Below are 26,823 nucleotides of genomic sequence, written 5' to 3' on the forward strand. Positions count from 1 at the left end.
TCAATTAGTAGAAAAGTCAAGCCTTCTCTAACTCACAGCCAAGCACATTTAAAAAAAAAATAAATCTTCTCTGGTAAATTTGAAGCTCCAATTAAATATTTCTACAATTGTAAATATTTTATTTATTTTGTGAATATGGCATAACCTGTTGGCATGAATTTCCCTTGTTCCAGAAAAGATCAGTAAAGGTTAACATTTTCATTTCTTATTTCAAAGCATTTGTGAGACATTTCAGAAGCGGCTGGGAAACGTTAAATTCTGTATGTCTGCTTCTCCAAGTTTCCATCCGCACCGACTGAGTGTCACCAAAAGCACACAACACAGCACCCACACAAATTCCTTCCTTGTGTTTAGATGTGAAATGCACCTAAAGGTTCCGGACCATTTTTCATCCCTTCCTCTGCGAAACAGGGAGATAGTTGTGTCTTAGGCAGCGATGGAACGTGGGCGATGAGAAGAAACGGCTTAGAACAGGGCAGAACTCTTTCTGAAGCTCGGGTGCCCATACTGGGCATCTCTGCAGGCGCGGCGGCTCTATCCACTCCCCCCACCCCACCCGCCCCGGGATGATGCACTGCGAAAACACTCGCTCTCCCCAGGACTCCTCTCGGTGGTTCATAGCTGGGAAAATGTTGCCCCAGGTTTAAAATATCCGCGTAAGCAGCCCAGCTTGGGCGAAACGCTTTCTCACTGCTCTTTGCTCCCTGCGGGCTCTCCCCGCCCTCTGCTGCCAGAACCTTGGGGATGTGCCTAGACTCGGCGCAGCGCACGTCCTGGCCAACCGCGAGCAGAACAAACCCTTGGCCTTCGGCCAGGAGGCTCCCTCCCAGCCACCGCCCCCCGCCAGCGCCTTTTTTTTCCCCCATACAATACAAGATCTTCCTTCCTCAGTTCCCTTAAATCACAGTCCAGTGAAATCTCCTCAGAGCCTTCATCCAGCCACTGGCCAGCATGTCTGGGGGCAAATACGTAGACTCGGAGGTAGGCTTGGGTGGGTGCGTGCCGGGCCCCGGGGTGCGCAAGGAGTGCCTACTTCTGCTATCTCCCACTCTAAATATCCCAACTGCTTTCCCTGCCCCAGCCCTCTCTCGACTTCGGAGCACTCCTCTCGCGCTGGCACTGCTGAGGAATGGGCCTGGGCGGGGAGGTGAAGAGGAGGCAGGAATGTTTTGTTTTCCTATTGGGAAGGGGGCCAAGGGAGCCCCTAAGCTAGAGGAACGCGGAAAAGGGGGTCGTCGGGGTACTCAAGTTGGGTCTGCCGGACCGAGGACGCGTTTCTGGATGGGTCCGGGGTGCTGCCTTACTGCAGGACCCCCTCGGTCCGGCTCCTGCCTGCTGGGAGGAGGGGAGCTGGAGGGCAGGGCGGGAGGTCATTCACCCGCAATCCTCGGGACAGTCCCCGCGACTCCCCGCCAGGCGCCTGGACTCCTCGGGGCGGTGGCGCTCATTGCGCTTGCACTTTCCAAAGCTCTTGGGCCACCTCAAGAACTCTTCCTGCATCTCGGCGTCTGGCAGGGGTGTTTGGAGAGGGGTGGACCTCTCCTCCCCCCAACTACCACCCCATCTTCCAACCAGCCTCCCGCGCTCGGGCTCCGCCCGGGTGTGGAGACATCGTTTTCCCAAATGCAGCCGTGGTTCAGCCACCGGCCGGCAGCCTGGGAGTGACCTGAGGGTGGGTCGGGGGAGTTGTGCAGGTGAGATATCTTTCTAGGGAGTTTAGGGGGTCTGACACATGGCTCGGCCCAGAGACGGGGGCATTCGGGACTGTGACGACCACGTGGGGGGGCCGGGGGGCGGGGGAGGAGGGCAGAGAGATGGTGGGGGACGCGGGCAGGTGCGAGAGAGACGCGGCCAAGAAGCAACGAAAATGAGGACACTCCGTGGGTCAGGGGGTTCGAGTTGAATCTTAAGGATGAAGCTGGAAGGGATTATGGAGAGAGGGGGGATGGGAGCAGGGAAGGGAAAGTGGAGCAGGTGAAGCACTGGGGGCGAGGGCGGCGCGGCGGAGAGAGGGGCTGGAGAGAGGTCAGAATCCGGGTCTCCTCCCCTGTCGAGGTCTCCGCGGGGTACCGCGGGCAGGGCGAGCGCAGGGCGGGGGTCCGGGCGGACCGCGCTGCGGGGTTTGCCCTGACCCCTGGCGGCGGGCGGGGGAGGCAGGCGCTCCCTGCCTGGTACCGAGGGGTGTGGTGTCCTCTCCTCGATCCTCTTAAAAAGCTTGCGGCGCCAAGGAGTTGACTGTGCGCGGAGCCACCGCTGCCGAAGCGGTTAGTTTGATTTTGAGCCTCGAGGTTTGCCCCGCCGCCTGGCTGACTTCTGATCGCTGTTTTCTTTTTGAAATTTTCTTCCTACCGCCCGTGCTACCCTCCCCCTGCTGGTCGTCCGCCCTCCGCAGGGACATCTCTATACGGTTCCCATCCGGGAACAGGGCAACATCTACAAGCCCAACAACAAGGCCATGGCAGACGAGATGAACGAGAAGCAAGTGTACGACGCGCACACCAAGGAGATCGACCTGGTCAACCGCGACCCCAAGCATCTCAACGACGATGTGGTCAAGGTAAGGTGAGGCGGCCAGCCAGAACAGCAGCCCCTCGAGGGGACGCTGTCAGGGCCGGGACAGCTCTCCTCTGGCAAGCAGCCTGTGCATCCTTCTCTACCTTTGCCACACACACAGGGCTTCCTGGGCTTGATGTGTGGGAACTCCCGCTGTCGTCTGAAATGTCACATCTCCCCTCCCCCCTCCTGCTGCTTAGTTCGGCTGGAATTTAGCAAACTTGAGTTTTGTAGGCGTTCATATAACTGCATTTTTCTCCTAGCAAATGAACCTCCTGATCTCAGCAACAGACAGACTCGCACCCCTTGAGAGGGTGAGATGATCGCGCGGCAGGTCACCCTCTCTCCATTCCCAGGTTGAAAGTCTACTGAAGGCTGGTGCCCCATTGCACATAGAATTAGAGCAGTAAGACCATTTTGCAAGGTTTTGTGCCAAAGGTGAGAGCCGGTATACAGAGTGGGCAGGTTCCTCCAGCTAAAATTAAGATAACCTGAAGGGATTTTCTATAAAATAATAAAGTGGGTGGAAATACTTCTGACTAAAGACAAATAATATAATATTTTGTATATATATTATGTATGTAATATACATATGAAGGATATTTTAACTGGAAAAGCACGGTGCTTGTGCACAGCTAAGGAAATTTACAGAACCAAAATTAATATGCACCTCTTGATTTCTCCCACAGACATCTCTAGTTAGGTGTGAAAGTTGCTTCTTTAGTAACTACCTGGGTCAGCCTTCCCTGAACTAACGGGACATTTGAGTTGGAGTTCCTTTTTATACTTTCAGGATGCGTTTGGTGACATTAAAAATAGGTTCATTGAATGGGTTATTGGCCAAATTTAAATCTGTCCTTGTGGTCAGTTTTTCATTATCATTATGTTATTCAACTTTGACCCTTTTAGCAAATCTCATCAGAGGAATTTATTGTCTGAATTCATCTTGATTGGGAAATCATGGGCCTGAGCCATCCTTGGCAAAAGGTTCTGTTTGAGGGGCTGGGAGGGCCAAGGAAAGTCCTGGCCTCCAAGATTAGAGTATGAAGACCCAGTTCTATACAACCCTAGAGCAGCCAATGGGGTGGATGAGAAATTTCCACCCACCCAGTCCCCTCTCTGTGGATGGGAGGAGCTATAGTTCAAGGACTGTTCACATTTATGAATAATATATTTCAAAAAGGGGAACAATTTAATCTGTAACTGGAAGGAAAATGTAACTTTCAGAATTGACTCTCTTGGCTTGCTAGTGGAGGAAAAAGGAAAATTGGAGCATTAGCAGGTTTTTCTACTAGCCAGAGTATGGCATATTTAAAAGCAGGAGCAATAACAAAAGTAGTTTACAAACTGGAACTTAGAATTGCTAAAAACTATTTACTAAAAACATTACCTTAAAGGGGGAAAGGGCATTTTTGCTTTTTTCCCTTCTCATGTAGCTTTGGACAAGAAGAGGTGCCAGGAAAAGAGGCAGATTTCAGAAAGGGCTGGCTTCATTGGAGCCTCCCTCTTGTTCCACTGCAGTGTGAGTGGGATTCCTGGAGCAAGCAAACCTCCCTGGATGAGTCAGAGAAGCCAGCAGTGTGGATGTGGGTCTCCACACATAGCATGACTAAGTTGAGAAAGAAAGGCCCCACTGGGAAAACAGACTTCAACACAGATGGAAAAAAGGCATAACAAGCTCAGAGGAAATAGTAGTTTACAAAATAGCATTTCAAAGAGCAAGTGTGGGGATCTTCATATTAAAGAAATTAAAAGGAAGAGTTAGGGCAAGCTCTTGCTGGCCTAGAGAAAGTAAACCGCGCCCTCTTGCTCCTAGAACTGTGAGCAAAACAAGACAGTCAGACCAAAAAATCCACTTGGAGAAAAATTTGGTAGGCCCGCTTACTCAGATGCCCCACTTAGAGAAGACTTCAGAGAATGCCCTGCAGAGAAAGCCCAAAAGATTGCCATCTGCCAGTAGGGCCAGGAATGGGGTCCTACACCCCATGAAGACTCCTATTTTATAAATTTTCTTCTTTGAGTCCAAGCATAAACATAATGATAGAAACAAGGATGATCCTCTCCATGTTACCCTGACAGTAAGTAGCAAATTTCCCTAAATTTTACTTTGATGACAAAGCCTTCTTAAAATAATAAAGACACCCAAAGTTTCACTGTTAATGTGTAATAGCTTAAAATTTCACGTGATAATAAAGAAACAGTGGTCAACTGAATTACTATTAAAGGTACCAAATCAGGTAAGGAAAGGTCTGTTCTAAAAACAAGCAGCTCTATAAAAGATGCCAATTCTGTCCAATTCGGTAGTACCTAGCCCCTTGTGGCTATTTCAATTTAAATTTCAAGTAATTAACATTAAATACAATTTAAAATTCAGTTCTTCAGTCACACTAGCCACATTTCAAGTTCTCAACACGTGAGGCTAGAGGCTACTGTATTGGACAGCACAGATATAGAACATTTCCATTGTCACAGAAATTGCTTTTGGACGGTGTCAGACTAGAGTGTTCCCTGCATATTAAAAATATTCTCATACCAAGTTTAGAAAAATAACTCTAGATGGAGAAGAAATGAAACCGTGATGTACAGCGCAAGGAGCACACTGCACAGTATCCTTTTAGTCCTATAAAACAGCTACGTAGAGAGGGAAAGAAAACTCAGAAGCTGAGTGGGCCATGAATTTATATTTCAAGAAGGTGGAGTATTATCACCTATTCCACTGGTGTTAATGGCATAAATTAGACTGTACAATTTAGTTCTACTAAAATTGGTTTCTTGGCTTACTAAAGGTTTGCTGCACCATGTTATGAGATATCTGCATAGACATTTATCCAAAAAAGAGTAGGTTATGAATGCTTTTTTAAATTTCCTCTAATTAAAATGATCACAACTTGAGACCCTCTATTCTCCCTCTGAGATTTCTATGTCTTCTTCTTTTGTTCACATTTTCATTCATAAATTTATTACATACTTATCTGGATTTTCTAGATAAAGAAAATGGCTTCAAATTTATGATATCAAATTAGCCATCAATCAATTTATTAAACTTTTATCACATGCCAGACTAGACAGTGTACTATGTATTACAAAGGATGATTCCTAAAATAAGTCCTAGCGCTCACAAAGATTAGAGTGAGACAAGATGCATACAGACAGAAAGTTTTTAAAAGTACACACATGCACACAATATCACAACAGTAAGTCACTGCCAAATGGTAACTAATGGGTCCTTTTTTGCCTTGACTGCAAGGAAACATAACTAGATTTTGTTTTATTAACGCATGTTACTTATTCTCACTCACATATGGTTTTTAATATTCACTTTCTTTTTCAACTGGCATGCTATTTATGTGGTCTGTACTGTAAGCCTTCTCATCATCATTTTGGAAATAGACGAAATATACGCTATAGTAAATCAAAAGTAAGTAGTATTAAATATTGCGTAATAAAAAGATTTTTAAAAAGTGAATCATATTAATTATCTTCATCTTGGTAATCATTCTACAAAGTAGATGTATATCAAATCATGTTGTACATTTTAAGTATTTACAGTTATGTTTGTCAATTATTCCTCAATAAAGTTTTTTAAAAAGTGAATGGTACTGATATGAAGTGTTAGGGAGCCCCTCCTACGGATAGGGCAATAGTGTGAGAGAGGGAGGATGCATCATAGATGATAGTTTAATGGAGAAGGGCATGAAGGAGTTGCAGTCTGAGCTGGACCATAAAGGACAGATGGAATGCGAATAGCTGAGAAAAGCACAGGAGGGCATTCTAAATGAGCAAGGCGTGGAGACGGGAATGTCTCACCCAGGGCACGAGCCTGGCAGGTTTAGTAGCCCATTTTGACTGGAATTAGAGTTCATGTGGAGCGTGGTGGTTCATAAAGATGAAAAGACTGATTGCGGCCAAATGGCAGAGTCCTGAATCCAGGACTCATGGTAAGTTTGGACTTTATCGTCAGCAGTGAGAAGTCAGGAAGAATTCAAGCATAAGGATGACATGATGAAGGTGGGCTTTTTGGAAGATGACTGGTGAAAGTACAGGATGTAGTAAAAGGTCGCCAGTCTGGATGAGCAGAGAACAGTTATAATGTAATTGTATGGTGGTCCAGACATGAAATGAGAAGGACAGCATTTAGTGGCCAGGGGGATAAACCAGACAAGCACAAAATGAGAGAATGCTAGAATCAGAAGGGAACATAGGGTTACCAGGCTAACCTCCAACTCTTCTTTTTTAACATTAAGAGAAATTTAAGGGCTAAAGAAGTTTAAAATTTTATCCATGTTTTCACACGGTTACTGCCCAAAGCAGATATTTTGAAATGTATCATAAGGGAAGAACAGACAAGATTACGCGATTTCATGGACTATTTTCACGAAGGGAGAAATGAGTTGAGATGATTCTGAAGTTAGCTCTGAGACAAATCAGGACATCTGAGAGGAGATCTTTGCTGGAAAATAAAAATATGATTTGCAACTTTCTTTTCTAAAACTTGAATGTAATGATTCTTAAATATGCGCAGACACAAAATTTTCTTTAGTAGTCAAGAAAAGGCATACATATGGTAATCAGATCAGTTTTGGTTTCAAAATAACAGCCTAATACCTCTGTGATCCCTTTCAACTAGAAAGCATTCTATGGGAATTGGTGATTAATATCAATATAATAGTAATTTTTAATTTTTTATCTGATAGACTTATAATCAAAGCTTAAGATTTAAAAAATCAGATTGTCTCAAAGTACTCAGCACCATGTTAATATTCTCTTCTGTTGGAATTGGTATCAGTTTTGCTTGTTTGTTTAGGAGATAGCTTCACAAGATCGTGATTGATATTCTGCCACACATGAGATCATGCATGGAACTCAGAATCCTCAGCTTGTGAAAGAGCATTAAGGTCATCTTTGGTGGGAAATTATTCTCACATCACTGAGCAAAGAACGATACTAAAATGGGAGATATTATTCATTCTTAAGCATCTAAAACACTTTCAAGTTCAGCCAACAATGATATACATTTTAAATGCTTATTAAAAGAAAGTCTTTTTTCTTCTCTATCTCCTAATTGTGGTCAAAAAACATTGAAGAATTAGCTCAACTTTGGTTCTAACTGAATAAAATTTCATATTGTGTATTAAAATTTAAGAGAAGATACACCAAGTATCCTGGAATTATGAAAAAGTTTGTGATGTGAGTTTAATCTTCCAATTAACAGCAGTGTTGGCTACAATTTAAAGGGTCTTAAAGTAAGAACAGCTGCAGTAGTAGACAGCATCTGGAAAGTCCAGCCATTTCAAAAACCATCTGCTTATGCATCCTGCCCACTCAAGTCCATAAAATAACAGACACTTTCATACTCCAAACGAAACTGCTCTTTAGTTTGCCCTATTTTCAACATAGGTTCTCTATGATGAAATGCCCAGAGAGATCTGGTCCCTAAGAGAATGGGACTGTGTGCACTGACCTGTGGGGTTCTGGACCCTTTCATGATCCTCCTGGCTGGATTTGTAATGGGGAAAGGGCAAGGCTGCTGTTTTCATGCAAAGATGGTTTATGCCAAGAAACAGACATTCCTTCTTCCACGCTCTAGGCCTTGTATATATATTATCTTCATTACTATACACTAAGGCCCTGGAGAAAATATTTGCATACTATACTTCTAGTTGCTGTATGTGGGACGCGGCCTCAGCATGGCCGGAGAAGCAGTGCATCGGTGCGCGTCCAGGATCCGAACCCGGGCCGCCAGCAGCGGAGCGCGAGTACTTAACCACTAAGCCACGGGGCCGGCCATACTATACTTCTTTTAAAAGAAGTTCCTAAAAAAGAAGCCCTTAGCCCCCAGAAATATGCCTAACATGTAGGTGTTCAGAGGTTCCCTGATAGAGTGGAAAGAGTATTGTGCCAAGATAAGAAAAGATATTTTTGCAACTTTTCTAACTTTCTTCTCTAAAACTTGAATGTAGTGATTCTTAAATATACAGACACAAAATTCTTTTTCTTTAACAGTCAAGAAAAGGCATGCACATAGTAATCAGATCAGTTTGGGTTTCAACATGAGGGCCCAATGCTTTCATGATCTCTTTCAACTAGAAAGCAACTAGTCCCATTAGCGTGTGACTGGACACCAAGGAAGGAGGGGTGAAGGATGTCAGGGCAATAGATTTCTCTTCCTCAGTAGTCCTTGAGATTTGGGCTTATAAATAGGGAGAAAACTTGTCTGGCTAATAAAAGTTAAAAAACACCAGCCCTTAAAAATATTTGGGGCAAGCTCTTTTATGTTTCTATGCTTCAATTTCCCTAACTATAAAGAAAAGAATGAGAGTCATTCTCATATAATAGCATCCTCCCCCCAAAGCCATTCATCTTTCAATAAACGATTGTTACACATCTACTCTTATGTGCCCAGGGCTACAGTATGGAACAAGATAGATATGAGCACTGCCCACCCAGAGTTTATGGCTATCTCCTTGCCTCTCTCCATGCAGTTTCCTTGGAAATTCCTTTACCAAATTCTACTGTCTGTTAAAACCTTATAACCTTCAGGTCTTAGTTCAAAAGATGTCACATCTCTAATGCCTCAAATTGTTCCTAAGCCAGTAAACAAGGCTTGGGCAAAATGAGGAACATGTATTTTTTAAACAATTTGCCCCTGTTTTGATCCTATAAAACATTGTAATTAAATTATTAAACCTTCAGGTCTTAGTTCAAAAGATGCCATGTGTCTAATGCCTCAAATTGTTCCTAAGCCAGTAAACAAGCCTTGGGCAAAATGAGGAACATGTATTTTTTAAACAATTTGCCCCTGTTTTGATCCTATAAAACATTGTAATTAAATTATGGAAAATATTTCAGCTCTTCTCTAATATTCTCTCTTCTCGTATTGGTGCTCAATTTCTAACCTTCCTATTGAAAATTAGAAATTTTCACCCTTTTTTAAACCTCATAGCCCTTTACAAAGCAGAGAGGGCTCTCAAATTTAGCTGGGAATCAGAATCACCAGAGGAGTTTTTAAAAATACAGATACCCGGGCCCACTACAAATCTTTTAAATTAGAATATTTGAGATGGGGCCTGAGGATCTGTATTTTGCAAAGCTCCCTAGATGATTACATTGTGAAGTCAGGTTTAGAAATGATTGTACTCAAGGTTGACTTAAAGATATACACCCCGGATGGTTCCACCCTAAGAGAACAGAGGTGTCACACTGCATAGTTCGAAATGTTCTTCTGCCAGAAGACAACTTGAGGGTCAGACCAGTTTAAATCCTGCCAGGGAGTTTTGAAGCACCATAGAGGGTTCCCAAATCAACGTTGCTCAATGGTCCTCCATCCCTTGAGGCGACTCGGGCTTACAGCCAACTGTAAGCTGAGAGCCTCAGGGTGACCTAGGAATGGGGTGGCCATGTGTTCTAGGTAGTCCCATACAGACCAGTTAATACTGGTCAGCCCTGAGTCACTATTAATACTGCCCCTTTCATGTTCAGAAGTGATCCAGTTTGGAAGAAAAATTATATGGTCACGAATGGATTGGCAAGGACCTGTCACTGATTCTTATACCTGGAATACACTGGAAGTCCCTACACCCACTGTTCTTTAGTAGAATGGGCAAAATCTCCACATGCCAAGCACGTCATGCTTTTCTTTCCGTTCCACTCTCCAGTGTCACCTCTCTCTTGCCCTTCATTACAGCCATCAAGCTGCACTATAACTTGGAAGAGGAGCTCTTACACACCAATCTACTCTACGCTCAGACCCTAGTTTCTTTCCCTGCAACACAGCGTTAATGAAACTGACATCCTTCTATCACATATTCTGTCAACTACTCAAAGATTAAAATGTTTACAATGGTTTTAACTATTTTTCAGGTAGTCCAGGAAACATAAAATGGCATACTTTCACTTGAACTATTGTTTAGGGTGAGGGAAGTGTTTTTAATTTTGTCCTAAAGGAAATCTGCATGATCCATGTACTGTGCAACTACCAAGGGAATTAATTGGTAGAACAGACTTACACAGAATACATATTTCCTGCCTCTCATGAGAACTATGTTGATGTTTCAGATATAAAATACATCTTGTTTTCTTTATGGAACCTGAGAAGATGTCTCTTGTGGGTCATTATTGCATGGCAGGGGAAGTACATATTCCTAAAGATACAACTGAGTTCCCCTTAGCCATCGTTAGCTTTTTAGGTAATTAAGAGCCAGGCATTTTTAATTTTCAGGAGGCTTAAATAAGTTTTGATGGTGTATATATGTGCTTAATATGCTATCTCACAGTGATTTAAAAGTGAAATTTTAAAAAGGTACATTCAATATATAAACCTTTCCGGAGCCTAGCAAGTATATTACCGTACAAATGGACATCAATAGAGTCTATGTAAAAAGATAAATTGTGCCTTCAGATCGTACTGGGTCATCTCATGTATGTTGCAGGTATCAAACATAATTACATTTTCTCATTTACAATGAATAACTGGAAAAGATGCTGATTTCTGGGCCCAAATAGTGAGACAGTAGGAGACTAGGAGGAAAAGAAGCAAAGATAAAGGAAGAACCATAAAGCCCTTCTTCCTGTCCTGCCACTTGCTCTGTGCTGTACCAGGCTTTACTTGTGCCAACTCCAGGATCCCCACATCCATTGCTTTGCACAATGCTGCCATGTCTGATGACATGATCAGGCTCAGGCATTGACTGAGTATTAACCCACTGCTCCTGCCCCCAAGGGGTTTAGAATGTAGCCGGGAAGCATACACGTAAACAAATCTGAGTGAGGTCTTGTAACTAAGGGACAGGTCAGTTGGGCACAAAGCAGAAAGTTCTCAGTAGTTTCCAAAGCCAAGCATGTGGTCACCAGGCACTCGATGCAGGAAAGGGTTCTCAGCAGAGGGAGCAGCAGGAGCAAAGGCCCAGAGACCTGAGGGCGTCTAGCATGTTCTGGGCACCAGCAGCAGGTCAGTGTGGCCAGAGCAAGGAACACAAGCAGGAGCCAGATCAGCAGGACCTTCTGTGCCCAGCGAAGGCGTTTGTCCCTTTGTAGGCCATGGCGACCCACAAAGGCGTTTTTAGGCTAGGAAGTGACCTGATGAGATATGGCCTTTACTAATAGAAGCGCTAACTTGGGTGCAGTGGGGCAAACCAAGGGCTACCAGATGTATGGGTGAGAGTGAAACAGGAGGTGGGATGCTTCTTCCAGTACTTGGGACAGGCTAGCTTGGTGGTATAGATTACTTTACTTCTCCAAGGGCCCTGCGAGGTGGGTGCTATTGTTACTATCACAATCATATTCATTTTGCAGATAAGGAAACTCAGGCTTAGCCACTTACTCAAGATTATATAGTTAGGAGGCGGTAGAGACAAGAGTTTGAACCCAGACAGTGAGACCCCAGGGCCCGGGTTCTTAACCACTGCACTCCAGTGCCTCTCTGTAATAGGTCGTGATCCAAGCAGACAGTGGCGTCAAAGAGATGACTGTGTTCTCACAGGAGGGGGGCAGCACGTGCCAGGGGATTTCAGACGTGGTCTGTGTTGGGAGTGACAGGCCTGCAGTTCTAAGGTCAGACTCTAGATCCTGGCAGGTGGGGTGGGGAAGGAGCGGGTAGGACCAATGTAAAGACTAAAGTAAAACGTCAGATCTCAAGAAATATGTATGCTGGGTGAGTTTCCAACGAGGTGGGGAGGGTCAAGTCCCAAAGACCAGAAGTGGGCTACAAAGCAGGGGTGTGGTCTCAGTGATTAGCAGTGGGACATGCACTCAGAACCAGACAAGCTGCAATGCTGGCTTGTGTTGAATCACCTGAGTCTTTAAAGCACCCGGATTGCCCAGGCCGGCCACGGTGCCTGGGGTGCAGCTGATCCTGCCGGGTATGCGGGGAGAGGTAGGTGAAGGTAGAGGTAGAGGTAGAGAAGGAAGCAGGTCCCAACAGGCACTTTGCATTTAACAGTCTCATTTAAGGTTCTCAATTTACCTGTTCGATTCCTACAGATATTCGTGCCATTACAGCAATATGTTGTAAAAACAGGAAACAACTGAGAAAAACCTTACTCTTATGCTAGTGGGAGAAGTGCCCATTTAATCCTGAAAGTAGTTTCTCTGAGACTTCCTCCCTACCAATTACGTATTTGTTCTCAAAAACAAATGCCAGAAGTAAGGAACAGACATAATAGTGCATTTTACAAGGCACTCAGAAGAACAATTAAAATGTTCTGTCAATCATGGCTCACCATTTGCCTTTTCTATATTATTAATAGTAATAACATATATAGCTGGAAATGGACATATCAAAATATGGCAAGGGAATGGAATGGCATTCATTGGATTTCATCATCAATTATTTCGGTTAGGTTGATAGATCTTTCCTCCTCTCTTGATCCTGAGCGTCAGGCTTTTTAGTAGGGAGAGAAATTGTTTTTCTAAAACAGTTAATAACCACCAGTTCACCAAACTATTTTGGGTAAGCCCCCCTATTACGCTAGTTATAAAGGTAGGAATGAGAGTCGTTCTCAGATAATGTGCTCCCCAGAAAGGCCATTCAACAAAGCACCTGCTCTGTGCCAGGCAAGGAGAATGTCATGAGTCCAGCCTACCTGACAGAACCGCAGCCACCAGCCAAGCCTCACCTCCGCCATCTGGGCCTCTGTCAGCCTTCCCTGGCCACCCTCGTCAGAACTGGTCCTCTCTTCTCTTGGCCCCCACCACGTTTTGGTTTTATTTCTATTTAACACGTATGGAAGCCCTCTAAGGATTCTGCTTCTCTATCCCCAAGCCTCTCTCTCCCCTTCTCCTGCCACTTGGCGCATGAGTCCTTCAGAGCAGAACAGTGGCCCTCAGTGGCCCCAGGACTGTGGCTGCCCAGTGCCCACCCCAAGGCACCACACTGAATCCGCCATCAGAAAATGGATGCCGATTGTAATCTGCCAAAAAGAATCTGAAAATCTATTTTTAAAGTAATGAAATGTCTTCTGTGCATGAAAGACAGTAAGATTACATTATTGTCTTCCTTTGCCCCTTTTCTCTACAGCAGCCACATCTAAAACCTCGTAAGGCAAAAGATATCCAAGTACTTAATAAAGAAATCCAAAAACATTCACTCTATTTACTAAGGTAAAGAGAAAACATGTTCTAATATGTGTATATATTTATTGTTCAGAAAGTTTTTTAATCTCCAGTTTGAGGAGGACACAAATACATCTCTCCTGAGCCTTCCAGTAAGAAGGCTATGGCACCTGGAAGATCTCCGGAGGCCTGGAGGATAAGTCTAATCTCCTAAGTATCTGGCAGACAAGGCAGGGAAATTCCCAGGATGCCGAGATGCCATCGCCGCTGCTTGGCATTGCCCCCTGGGGCCAGAGCATGGAGGCTGAGAGTGGATCTCAGGCCACAGGAGAACTCTCCTGCCAAGAGAAGGGTAGAAGGACTCCCTGTTGAACCCTCCATACACCCCTGGACAACTGCAAACATCAGAGGAATGACTAGGTCAGGAGATAGCCCTGCAGAAAAGTCCAAAACCTTCCACTCCTGAAGAAGACAACAGGTTTGAGAAACCCAAGCTTTTCCTTCTCTTTAGCTTTACTATTTCCAGATGTTAAATACACAGAGCTCTGAGATGTTACTAGCTGGAAGGTGACCATTAATCCACTGTTCCAACAGCATAGAAGTTTCTTTGTACCTCAGAGGTAGTCTCTCATAGATCTCAGATCTCTTCTCAGGAAAAATAAAAACAGGCAAAATTCTTAAGTGTCTCTAGAAGGGGTCAGACATCATTCATTTCATTCTTAATGTCTGTGCCAAGTAAAAAGAATGTTAGCTTCTTTCCTAGATTTGCTTCTTTCACTGGGGGTGGATTTACTGTAATATTATATGAAAGTAAGACTTGTCAAATTGACCCTAAATAGTTTACCTGTCAACAAGCTAAGTATAGGAAATCAGGATCATTATTCTGTTAAGGACTAGGAAGTAGCCATCAAAAAGGGATGATGATGGTGCCGCCCGGTGGCGTAGCGGTTAAGTGCGCGCGCTCCACTGCGGCAGCCCAGGATTCGGATCCCGGGCGGGCACCGACACAACGCTTATCGAGCCGTGCTGTGGTGGCATCCCATATAAAGTAGAGGAAGGTGGGCACGGATGTTAGCCCAGGGCCAGTCTTCCTCAACAAAAAGAGGAGGATTGGCGACAGATATTAGCTCAGGGCTGATCTTCCTCACAAAAAAAAAAAAAAAAGGGATGATGATGTGTAATGTGAATTTTAGGTGTGACTCGTATCTAAAATACAGCCAGGACCACAGTCCTAGCACATTTAATATTTTATCAGTGACCGGAACGAACAAGTTAAGAGGACTCTCAACTTACAAACGACACCAATTATGATGCCCTCGTTAACGTCTATGATAAAAATAACATCCAAGTGATTTTGACAAATTACAAATAGCCCAGAAAAATAAGATAAAGACCAATACCAAGTGAGATAATGTTAAACAACTAGAAATAAAGCGTATAGATATTAAGTAGGAAACAAATAGGTAAACATATGAAAAATAAGAAAATACCAGGAGAAGAGTGTCATTTCTGTGGAAAACCAAGATGCTTGGTGAGCATAATGGATATGGAAACCCCTTGTAATAATTCCACAACCCCCAAGGGACCAAGATCTCTGGGGCGAGAATCACTATTGTAAACACACCCTTAAATGAATCCACCACGCTCCATATCCCTTGGGCAATAGGGGACCCAAACTAAGTCTATCTATTGTTCCTGAATATTAAACATCTCAATAATTTAATTATATTTTAAAAGAAGCATAATGAATGGAATCAAAAGGGCAATGCAATAAAAAGAAATGTCATATACAAGATTCTTTACTTTATTTGCTATTGGTCGGCCTTCTTAAGAATGAGTTCCTATTTTGATCTTAAAAGGGAGATAGAGATGGTGGAGAGATCCTAGGGAAGAGTGAAAGGAAGGAGATAAGGGGTGAAGAGAAGCCCCCAGGTATGGCTGGGGAGGGACTGTTTTGTCTGGATAATTTCTTAGAAGAGTTGGAGGAGAACATGGAATGACAACTAGTTGCCTTTGGTTATTGCCAGGTTATATGAGACTCATAATATATATATTATGAGACTAACAATGGAAACACAGCTCAGACACAATCACCATTCAGGACAAGGGGAAAGGAGGAAGGGGTGGACACCTAGTTTAAAAAAAAAAAAGTTTTAGGTTGCATGGGAGAAATTTCAAGTAATAAGAGTAGTTAATCCCAGGAATGTGTCACTAGAGGTTGTTTTGTAATAGTTGTGTGTTAAATTCCTTACTTGTCTATGTAACTTCTCAAATCCTTTTACCACTACAATTACAATTTGGTGTGTAACAACCTTGACGCACAGCCTCATTATTAAGCACAAGCATGCGCATGAACGCCTTCCTCTACTCCAGCAGGATACCTGGTTTGTTTGGAGGCAAAGAGGAGTTGATGCGGCATTGTTTTAAACAGTGGTTGAGCATGCAAGTGGTAAACATCTGAAAGTAGAACACTGCAAAATGCATGCATTGTATGTACCAAAAGGTCAGCATGAAACATTATCTTTATGGCAAGCCTGCCTATCCACTCCCTCCTACACATTGCATATTCACACAATTTTGCAGCTTGTATAAACCCCTATTGTGTATGTGATTTAAACTCATGAGAGAGTGTGGCTTCTGCAAAGGATGGCTGTTTTGTGACTTTAGACCAGTGGTTCTTTACTCTGGCTACAAATCATCTGGGGAATGTTTAAAAATACTGTTGTGCACGGCCCATCCATAGAAGTTCGGATTGAATTGGTCTATGATAGGGCCAGGCCTATGTTTTTTTTTCAAAGCTCCCCTAATGTACAGCTGGAATTGAGTCTGGTTTAGATTTTCAGAATTTCTCAATAATAATACTATGTACCATGATATAACTTTCAGGACCATAAGGGCCACAGTGGGGAAATTATTACTTCTCTAGGTCCTCATTTTGAGGACTCCTTAGTATTTTTATTGGACTATGATATTTGTCACTTAAACTCCTGTTACAAAAAATACTTTCTGGAACTCTGCGTAGCAACTGCATAAGACAGACTTTATATGTGGAATAAATCTCATGTCACTTATGTAATCCAGTCCTGTTGTGTTTCCCTTTCCCTTACTCATTCTTTTATTCTCTCTAAAAGGAAAATCAGCTGGTTAGAGTGTCAGAATGTCATCCCCATCTCTCTTTTCCTGCCTGAGTTCATGGCCCAGGCATATGAGGAATGGGGCTGACAACATGCGCAGGTTTTTCTCCTAATGGTGTGGTGGCCACACGAAGCTTCACTGGACATAAGGATAGGGAGGTGTCATTCATTTCTCCAGTGCCTGGCACAGAGAAGGGACCCCGAGTCACCGAGAAGTGCTTTGATGCCAATCACTCCTCACAACAGATCAGGAAACTGAGCCTTTGATGAAACCTGAATTCCAGCCCTCTCTTGGACACTGACCCTGAGCATTACCTTGGGCCTTGGAAAAGTCACTTGGACCCTCTGGATAGCAGTTTCTTTATCTATAGCAATCAAGAAGTCGAACTATACAATCTCATTCATTTTCATTTCTAAAATCTGTGATTCTACTTGACCAGTATACATAAAAGAGTGGAAGCCTGTAAAAGTACCTAAAAGTCCATGCAGAGAGAATGGTGGGAGACCATCAATAATATTTTTATTACCTTCTTCCTAGATTTTACCAATTGTCATTCTCACTCTTAATATTCAAGCTGTGGGGTTTAATTAAATCATCTTTGAAATACTGAGCTATCAACAGATGGCATGCTGAACGCAAATATACCACAAATAAACATTGGGGACTGAAGAAGACCAAGAGCTGGACTGTATTTCCTCTTCTCATCTGGGCTCAGAATTCTTCAGTCTTGTCTTTTACTGCCCTTGCCTCCAAACTGGCTGTTTATGTTCGGAGGTGGATCAGAAAATCAGTTCCAAGGTTGGTTACAAACTTTCAGTAAATTTTTTTCTTTGTAACCAGCCAAGTCCTCTCAGTTCACGTTAACAGAGAAGTCCATAATTACTTGCAAATTTAGTTACAGCAATTGTCTTAAAAAGGGCTAGCTAAACAGAAAATACTCAGACTTTCTGAGTGCTTATAGTTGTCAAATTCAACTAGTTCACGTGGCCACATTTCTGAAGTTCTTTTACCGGCGCATCTGTGAGCAATAGAATCAGATGACTAAGAGTTACAGGGCAAAAGCAGTATTACTCTGAGTCAGATTTTCCCATTACCCAGCCATAAAGAGTTTGTTTCTCTCTGACCCATATAAAGTTTAGCATTTAGGGCCCTGTATAATTTTAATCCCATCACTTAGCACCCCAGCTGTATGATTCTGAAGGTAAACATGAAGTTGTTTGAATTCCAGACCACCTGAACCCTCTTAGGAAACTCATTAGCTCCCTAAGTAAAGCTATGTCTAAATCTGTAGGTTTCAGCCCAAATTTCATGATAAACAAAAACTGAATTGATCTGTCTTCCCCGTCATTAGTCATCTTTTGTTCACTCTTTTAGCGAAATTACTGTGACTAGGTTAGAATAAATAAATGCAATCAATGGATACAATTACTAACCCTTTAGCCAGATAACAACACATTCAGAACTTTCTTTCCTAAAGGAGATTTTATCAGGTTAGTGCTCTTGTAAATAGGAGAAAGAGAGGAATATAACTTGGGAAATGGCAGCATTCACTAATTCATTCATTTATTCAACGAATGTTAATTTAGTGCCTACTATGTTCCAGGGATTTCATAGTCCAGTAGCAGAAATGATCACACACACGCACAAACACACACATACACAATCACACGTTGAGTAAGTGGGGGATAGGCTGGATGAAAAAAAAGTCCAGATGAGAAAACAGATAGGGACCGGAAAGAAGTCTTTGAAGAAAGACCATTCAGGTTAAAACATTACCAATAACTCAGAGTCAGCCAGGTGAAGAGTAATGGAAGGAGTGTTAACACCAAGAGCAAGAGGGAAGCCCTCAAAGCAGGAAAAGTCTAGGGCCATTGTCCTGGGAAAAATTATTTAAGATTCCAGTCTAAATTCAAGCGTTTAGTGATTTGGGGAAGGGCAAGAAAGTGACTTCCTCCATGACCTTAAAAGTAAAGGAGTGCGGGGCCTGCCCCGTGGCTTAGCAGTTAAGTGCGCGCGCTCCACTACTGGCGGCCCGGGTTCGGATCCCAGGCGCGCACCGATGCACCGCTTCTCTGGCCATGCTGAGGCAGCGTCCCACATACAGCAACTAGAAGGACGCGCAGCTATGACATACAACTATCTGCTGGGGCTTTGGGGAAGAAAAAAAAGGAGGAAGATTGGCAATAGATGTTAGCTCAGAGCCTGTCTTCTTCAGCAAAAAGAGGAGGATTAGTATGGATGTTAGCTCAGGGCTGATCTTCCTCACAAAAAAATAAATAAATAAAATAAAAGTAAAGGAGTGCACCAGGAAGGACATCACCCCTCCTTGCTAACACTTCCTGAGTGAGCCTGAGCAGCCAGAGGCCATCTCTATTTTATTTGCACTGTCCCCTTTTCAATGATCTGTAGCCAGCTCATCGACCCTGTCCTGGCTCTGTTTCCTTGTTTCACTTATTTCATCCTCAGAAAGTAGGTGTTTCATAAATACTGAATGAATGAATGACCTCACAAGACCATAGTACTGCAAACCAAAAGTGCCTGCAAAAAGTAAGGAAGCATTCTAGGCTATAAATATTTCTAAAGGTCAGTCCTGTCTTATCATATTCTGATTTTCCATAGCAGCAGTTTTCCACCAGGGATAATTTTGCTTCCCCTCCCAGGGCCATTTGGCAACGTCTGCAGACATTTTTCAGTTGTCACAATTTAGGAGGCACTACTGGCATCTAGAGGGTAGAGGACAGGGATGCTGATAATCATCCTACAGTGCACAGGACAGCACCCCTACCCTCACCCCTTCAACAAAGAATTATCTGGCCCAAAATGCCCATAGTGCCCAGATGGAGAAACCACATGGTAGAAGCTGGGGGCAGTGTATTGGGAGCCACATAATGGGCTGTGATTATCCTTGCTTAGACCTTACAAGATCCCTAGTGTACATCATTTTCCTCACTTGTCAAGCCATGTTCAAACCTGCAGAGATTTATTTGATTCATTTTCTATTTGCTTAATAAACAGACTCAAAGCACTGGAGGGAAAAATATTCCAGCAGTGAGGTAAGACGAAAGCTATTAGTAACCCTAGTTTGACTTAACTGAATGGTGGGAAACAACCTCTGCCATCAGGAAGTGAACTGTAGAAACAGAAAAGAAGTTAATAGTGTTTAAAAAGCTCTGGTTCAAACAAATGTCTACACGGACCAATGGGTAGCCTGAAAATGATGAAGACATTTCCGTTTCTTGTGTCTTTGATAGAATGGAAAGAGCTTTTCTTTTCTTTAGTGCAATAATCATTCATATCTGTCCCATGACACGCCCAGAAGTTCAAATAACAAACTCCCAAGTGTCAACACAGAATTTTGTGAGCGAGTGAGGCCTCTTGATGAATCCTTATAATTGCGTATTTGGATAAAATAAGATTTTCATGCATTAAACAATGCACGGCTTTTCTATTTGAGAAGAGAACTGTCGACACTTGAAGAGCTGTAGTTATTTCTCCTCAAGGATGGCAAACATAAGTGCCCCCAAGGTATCTCTCCTCCCTGTTCGAGTTCAATGCTGCAGTCTCAATGCTCCTATCACTGGCCCTTTTGTGGCCTATTTTTATGCTGTTCACTGTTCCATGTCTCTTGTTTGGTGATACTCAACATCAACAAGTGCCACCAAATCAATAACAGAAGCTAGAAGATTAAAAAAAAAAAAAGGAATGAAAAGATATGCAGCCTTCTTTGTACCAAGCCATCTGCAACGAGGTACTTTTCATGGTAATGAAAATGTGAGGCCGTGTGGACAGGAGAGATGGTTCCAGTTTCCTGAAAGAGGCCCATGGCCAATTGTCTCAGGTGTACCAAATGTGGTTTTAGATTCTTGCCTGGGATCTCCATAAGAAAGGGTGGGTAGCCTACATGAGAAGGTATGAAAATGCTCTGGAACCCCAATATCATCTTATCATTGAGGACAGTTTTTAGCCGTTTCAAAGAGGATGCATATTCACTTCCTAGGGCTGCCTTAAAAGTATCACAAACTGGGTAGCTTGAAGCAACAGAAATTTATAGTCTCACAGTTCTGGAGGCTAGAAGTCCGAAATCAAGACGTTGGCAGGGCCATGCTCCCTCTGAAAACTGTAGGGGTATCTTTCCTTGTCTTTTCCTAGTTTCTGGTAGTTTGCTGGCAATCTTTGGCATTGCTTGGCTTGCAGCTGCATAACTCCAATCACAAGGCCTTCTCCCTGTGTGTCTTCACATTTCCATCTTCTTATAAGGACGCCAGCCATATTGGATGAGGGGGCCCACCCTACTCCAGTAGGACTTCAATGTAATTACATCTGCAAGACCTTGTCTCCAAATGAGGTCACATTCTGAGGGATTGGAGATTAGGCCTTCAATGTATCTTTTTGAGGGGGACAAAATTCAACGCAAAGCAGTATGTAAACTAGGAATGTATATCTTTGTTATCAAAACAGGGAAATTTAGCTTAAATTTTCAAAGTGTAATACAAACCCTAGGGTAATCCATACTCCCTCCTAAGAAGAATAAGAGATGGAAAAACCTGGTGGTTGCCTTCAAAATAAAGGAAAGGAAGAATAAGGCAAATAGGAATTAATCCAAAGCAAAGAGAGTCCCATCTAGTTGCTGTTGGTGCCACATTCTGACACATCCAGGCACTCAGTCAGTTGGGGCACCTTCTCCCCAGGGCATATTTGGTCGCTGTATGCCTCTTATTTATAATAAACTCCAGAAGGCTGATGAACTTGCTAGAGATGAGCTAATTCTTCCTGCTTGCTTAATGACAGAATGTAAAATAAGCAGTCACCCGAATGAAACGATTTCAGGAATGCCAAGAAGTTCTCCTTTTCCAAAATATCTCCTCCATCCTCCGGACACTGTTACTGAAATCTCTGACATTTCCCCACTTCTGGTTGGGGCACCTGGGCCAGAAGCTCCTGATATAGCACTGACCGTTGCCCCAGGCACTGTCCCAAACATTTTGCATAAGTTGTCATTTAACAATCCTATGAGGTACTTCCTATGAGGTATCTGCATTTTACAGATGAGAAACTAAGGCACAGAGAGGTTTAGTAGCTTATGTGAGATAACACAGCAGAACTGTTCAGGGTACCATATTGCCTTTCAAAAGTTTGGAGCAATATAGTAAATAACCTACTAACACACCCACTCAGATCTGAGTGTCAGATTTTCCAGATCCTCTCATCTAGCTGAGAATGAATCCTAAAACAGCTTTTGTTCTCAAAGTGTCCTCCCCATACTACCTGCATCAAGACAAGGAGGAGAAACAGATATCTGGACCCTACCATCAGACCACCGATTCAGAATCCCAGGGCCCAGGAATCTGCATTTTAACAAACATTCCCCAGAAAATTCTTGAGTGTACTAATGTTTAAGAATCACTGACCCTAAAGGAATGGAATAAGGGAAAGATATAGCATGTGGTAACCAGGAAAAGCCAGAGAGAGATGACAAGGCAGTGAGGACCCTGGTAACCAATGGTCAGTCGAATGACCCGGGGGTCCTGGCCAGAGGAGCTCAGTTGCTGAGGAATGAGAGTAATACTGAGCATGGAGGTTTGACAGCAGGAGGAGGCCAGCCACATCCTCCTGCTTGGATCACACGCCTCGTGCTGGTAGAAATGGCTATTTGCTGAGTCGGAGGAGACGTTTTCTATCAGTTTGGATGGGAAGCACGAGTGCAGACAAGTGAGAGCAACCAGAGCGTGTGGACTCAGAAATCCCTGCATGATTCTGTGTGAATGAGCGGGGTTACATAAACAGGATGAGGTTTTGGTGTGCAGTTAAAGAGAGCGGTGTGATGGAGGGAGAACTGAATGATGAACGAGGGACCTACGTCCTAGGTTTGGTCCGGTCACTGACGACAACCTCCCTGAGGCTCAGTCTCCTAGTCTGTAAAATGGGGAAAATAATATCTGCCTCACAGGTCCTCACACACAGGATGTAATGTGAACCCACTGAGGCACATAGTGCTCTATAACTTAAGTTATTGCTATTCCAAGGCCTCTGTAAAAGTGTCCTGCCTCAATACATCTGCCACACTGACGCCTGAAGTCCACTAATGACACAGAAAGGACAACGGCGATGATTCCCTGCCTTGCTCTGTGCTGCCCTCTGCACCCTGGCCGAAAAAGAAAACACAGTCACCTAAATTCATTCTAAGGTACAAATTACTTGTAGGCCTCCTTTCTTGCACTGGACACACACGCACATGCACACGCATGCACGTGAGAAAACATGAGGCAAAGTGAAGGCTAGAGGCACCAAAGAACAATCGCTCTCCTCACACTATCCCTCCCTCAGCGGGGTGCTGTGCTGGTCCCCTGGGGGACTGGGCTGGCTGCTGCTCCTGCTTCCTCTCAGAGGCCCCGCATCATCATCCAGTGCATGCCCCCTGCTTTTGGGCCAGGTCTACACAATTGCAGTTATGCAGATCATTGGCACAAAACTACGCTTTCATTAATGTTTTCTAAATCATTTTTCCTTAAAGGTGAAGACTTCTAAGTTTTAATTGCCCCCTCCTCTGTAGGCTTTCCATGCTGCCCAAGTAACCTGAATGATAACTAACCCTCCACTTCATTTTAATCAGAATGGTCGTGGCATTATACAGCTACAGGGAATAAGAACATCATTTTGAATAAATAAGGATACCAAAAAAAAATTAAATAAATAGATAAATAAAAGTGCACTTGAGATACCAAGCAATGAATTCATAGGAGATAAAATGATGGTTAGTGAAATGTTATGTATGCCTACATCCTTTCAATGGACATTTTACCTCATTTAAAATACTATACTTATTGAAGAAATATTTATTGGCTAATTAATGTGTGCACAGTACTACTAGGTATCACGGAGGATATTTGTGCAACAGACACAGACCTGCCCTAAGTTCTGGTTTGGTCCAGTCTTTTATTAGTTAAGTGACCTTTCCTTAGTGGGAAAATAAGAGACTGTTTTCCATTCTTATTATGAAGATAACCTAGAACTTCATAAGTTTGTGAAGAGAAGCAGATGAGTAAAATAGGGCACCATAAATGTAAAATGTCATTATTCTGAGGCTTCTGTAATGTCTGGAAAGCAACAAGGTCCCACCTGGAGGCCCAGGCCAGGGAGTGCAGATCCTCTTGGCATCCCTCTCCCTGCACCCCAGACTTGCTCTTGCTCACAGAGGGAGGTAAATACCCACCTTTCTATCCTCTTCCAGCTTGAAACCCTGATTAGTAATGCAGCCCTCTGCTTCCCTCCCCAAGAAGCAATCTTGTGATCTTCTGAAAGATGAAGTTGCCTAGTACCTGCCACCCCCAGAACACATCAGTGTTCCCACCCCAGGTTTACATTTTTCCTAGGATGCTCTGTGGATCCTCTGGGAATCCAAGTAATCTCAGGCATTAACGACACAATCCAGGCCTCCTGTTTTCAGTCAGGGCTGCAAGAACACTGCAGCCTTTTCCCCTAACAGTGCAAGTTTGTCCCAGTAAACACATGGGTATTTGCCCTTGTCCCTGAGAAAACACACGGGCATCAGAGCAAAGTTCCTGTGTTCTGGTAACATTTAATTGTGCTAGTTCTCAACCTCTCCACACCCACACACTCACGCACAACATTTATTCCATTGACTTCAAAGGCTGCTCAACATGTTGGAAATATGTGTGAGAACAGTGAAGGGAGTTGGAAATTAGTCTAAACCCTCTCTCTGTATGACTGAGTGTAGTACATGTGTTAGGATTTTAGAAGTGCATGTTTGATTTTTTAAAACATATATTTGTTTATACTGGGTTTAGAAACATGAAAATAAATCAAGATTTCTGTTTGCCAATTTGTGTATTTTTCATAATAAATAATAGTTATTCATCCTTATTCGATAATACATATTTATAGGTTTAAATTAGGAAAGGATTTTCAAAGAGAATTTCCATTCATTATCCACCAACTTCCAGATGCCATCCAGCACATGAGGAGCTCCCAGAAAGAAGCAGGAGGCAAACTAGGGCTTCAAGGCATGGAGGAGAAAGGGTAGCATGGACAAAAAGGAGCTGTTGCTAAATCCAAAGAAGCACAGCATGCTCTAGTTTAGTCTTTTGCGTGAGAAGAGAGGAGAAATCTTGTTAAAAATACAGATTCCCTAGGCCCCTCCCCAGAGCATCTGATCTGAGTCTGAAATGGGGCCTAAGCATCTGCATTTTGACTAGCCCCCTCCTCCTAGCTGATTCATTTGCCACATGCACCTGCTGAGAACCCTGGGAATTGAGGACCCCTGTGCTAGTGCATTCAGGAGCACTATATTTAAGAGTCCAGATTTGGTGATGGGTCTTCTAGATGGAGCTGACTCTTATTCTTTGGTGCATATCCGGGTATAAAGCCAAGAGCCACTTGAGGTATATGAGCTGATAGCATGATCAATAGCCTAAAACTTTTCTAACATTCTGTTTGACATGAGTTATAGAAAGTTGAAATGCTGTTTTTCCTTCTCATGTATTTCTAAACTTTGCCCCAGAACCAAATTCTAGGATATTTATATACATTCATTGCATGCATTTTCCTATAAGTATGAACATTTAATTTTCTAATAGAAAAGGGCAAAAAAATAGAAAACAAGAAATGATAATCAAAATAAAGGTGATTTTTCTAGAATTGCGTTAGTTATCTATGGCTGCATAACAAATTACCCCAAAATTTAGTGGCTTAAAACAGCAAACATTTATCATCTTACAGTGTGTCAGGAATCCAAGTGTGACTTCGCTTTGTAGTTCTGGCTCAGGGCCTCTCGCAGGCTGCAATCCAGGTGTCAGGGCTGGAGTCATCTCAAGGCCCGACTGAGAGGACCATTTCCAAGCTTACTCACATGGCCAATGGCAGGATTCAGTTCCTCCCAGGCTGTTGAACTGAGGTCTCAGTTTCTCAATGGCTGTTGGCCAGAGTCCTCCCTCAGTTCCTTCCACGTAGACCTCTCCATTAGGCAACTCACAACATGGCAACTGGCTTCCAACAGAGCAAGCAAGCGAGAGAGCAAGAAAGGAAGCAAGATGATGCCGTAGTCTTTTGTAACCTAATCTTGGAAGTGATGGCCCACCCCCCATCACTTTTGTCATGTTTTATTATTTAGAAGCAAATCACTAAATCCAGCCCACGCTCAAGGGGAGGGCATTACACAAGGGCGTGAATACCAAGAAGTGGGGAGGGGGAATCATTGGGAGCCATCTTAGATGCTATCACAGAATACACTAATTTGTTTCTTTCGTAGTCAATTTATCATCCTATTTATGTTTTGCTAAAACTAAATGTTCATGTAAAGCAAACATTTCCTATACTTGTTAGATAGCATAGTCTGGGAATAGAGTCTAGTAGTGTTGGAAAGATACACTGAGATCATAAATTGAACTAAGGTTGCTAAATGAGGAGCTGTACACCTACTATGCCAGTCAACAAGAAAAAGTGTTAGTTAATCACTTAGGAATGCTTTCTGCTACAGGTAACTGAAAATTTGAATAGCTATGTCTTAAAAATAAGGGTATATATGTGTCACATAAGGAAATGTCTAGAGGTGGACAGCTGCTGGCATTGTTTCAAAAGTTCAGTAGTGGCAAAAGCAACATCTTCTATGCTCTTGGACTTTTAATCATGCATGTCACCTCATGGTCACAAGGTGACTTCTCTGCAGTAAGGCAACACATCATATTCTAAGCAGGATGAAAGGGGCAAAGGGCCATACCATATGCCTCTGTCTCTTTTCATAGGGAAGATAAAGCTTTCCTGGAAGTCCCGCCCAGCAGACTTCCACTTAGATCTCATTGGCCAGAATGTCTACCCCAAAGTAATCACTCCCCAAAGAGACTAACATTACCATGACAAGTCTAAACCGACCATGACTTATCTCTGAAGTCAAAGGAGTATTGCTACTACCTTAATAAATAAAGATTCTGTTGGTAGAGAAGTGGGACTATGGAGGTTGGGCAGACAACACATGTCTTCTGTAAACATCTTGTGTGTTGTTATTTATGTGTTCTATATATCCAATACAATCACAATTTCTACTAACCGTCTAAAAAGATATTTTCCCATAGA

At 43.1% G+C, this 26,823-nt stretch overlaps 1 protein-coding gene across 1 annotated transcript in view; it reads left to right on the forward strand.

The window, feature by feature from the left end:
• Positions 1–812: 812 nt before the first annotated feature.
• The window catches only part of CAV1 (caveolin 1), a 33,752-nt gene continuing 7,741 nt past the window's right edge, over positions 813–26,823 (forward strand). The window contains exons 1-2 of the mRNA XM_058528775.1: positions 813–981; positions 2,393–2,557. Coding sequence (XP_058384758.1) covers positions 952–981; positions 2,393–2,557 — 195 coding nt within the window. The 5' untranslated portion in view covers positions 813–951. The remainder of the gene's footprint in view (positions 982–2,392; positions 2,558–26,823) is intronic.

The sequence above is a fragment of the Diceros bicornis genome, chromosome 3 (assembly GCF_020826845.1).
Source record: "Diceros bicornis minor isolate mBicDic1 chromosome 3, mDicBic1.mat.cur, whole genome shotgun sequence".
NCBI lineage: Eukaryota > Metazoa > Chordata > Mammalia > Perissodactyla > Rhinocerotidae > Diceros > Diceros bicornis.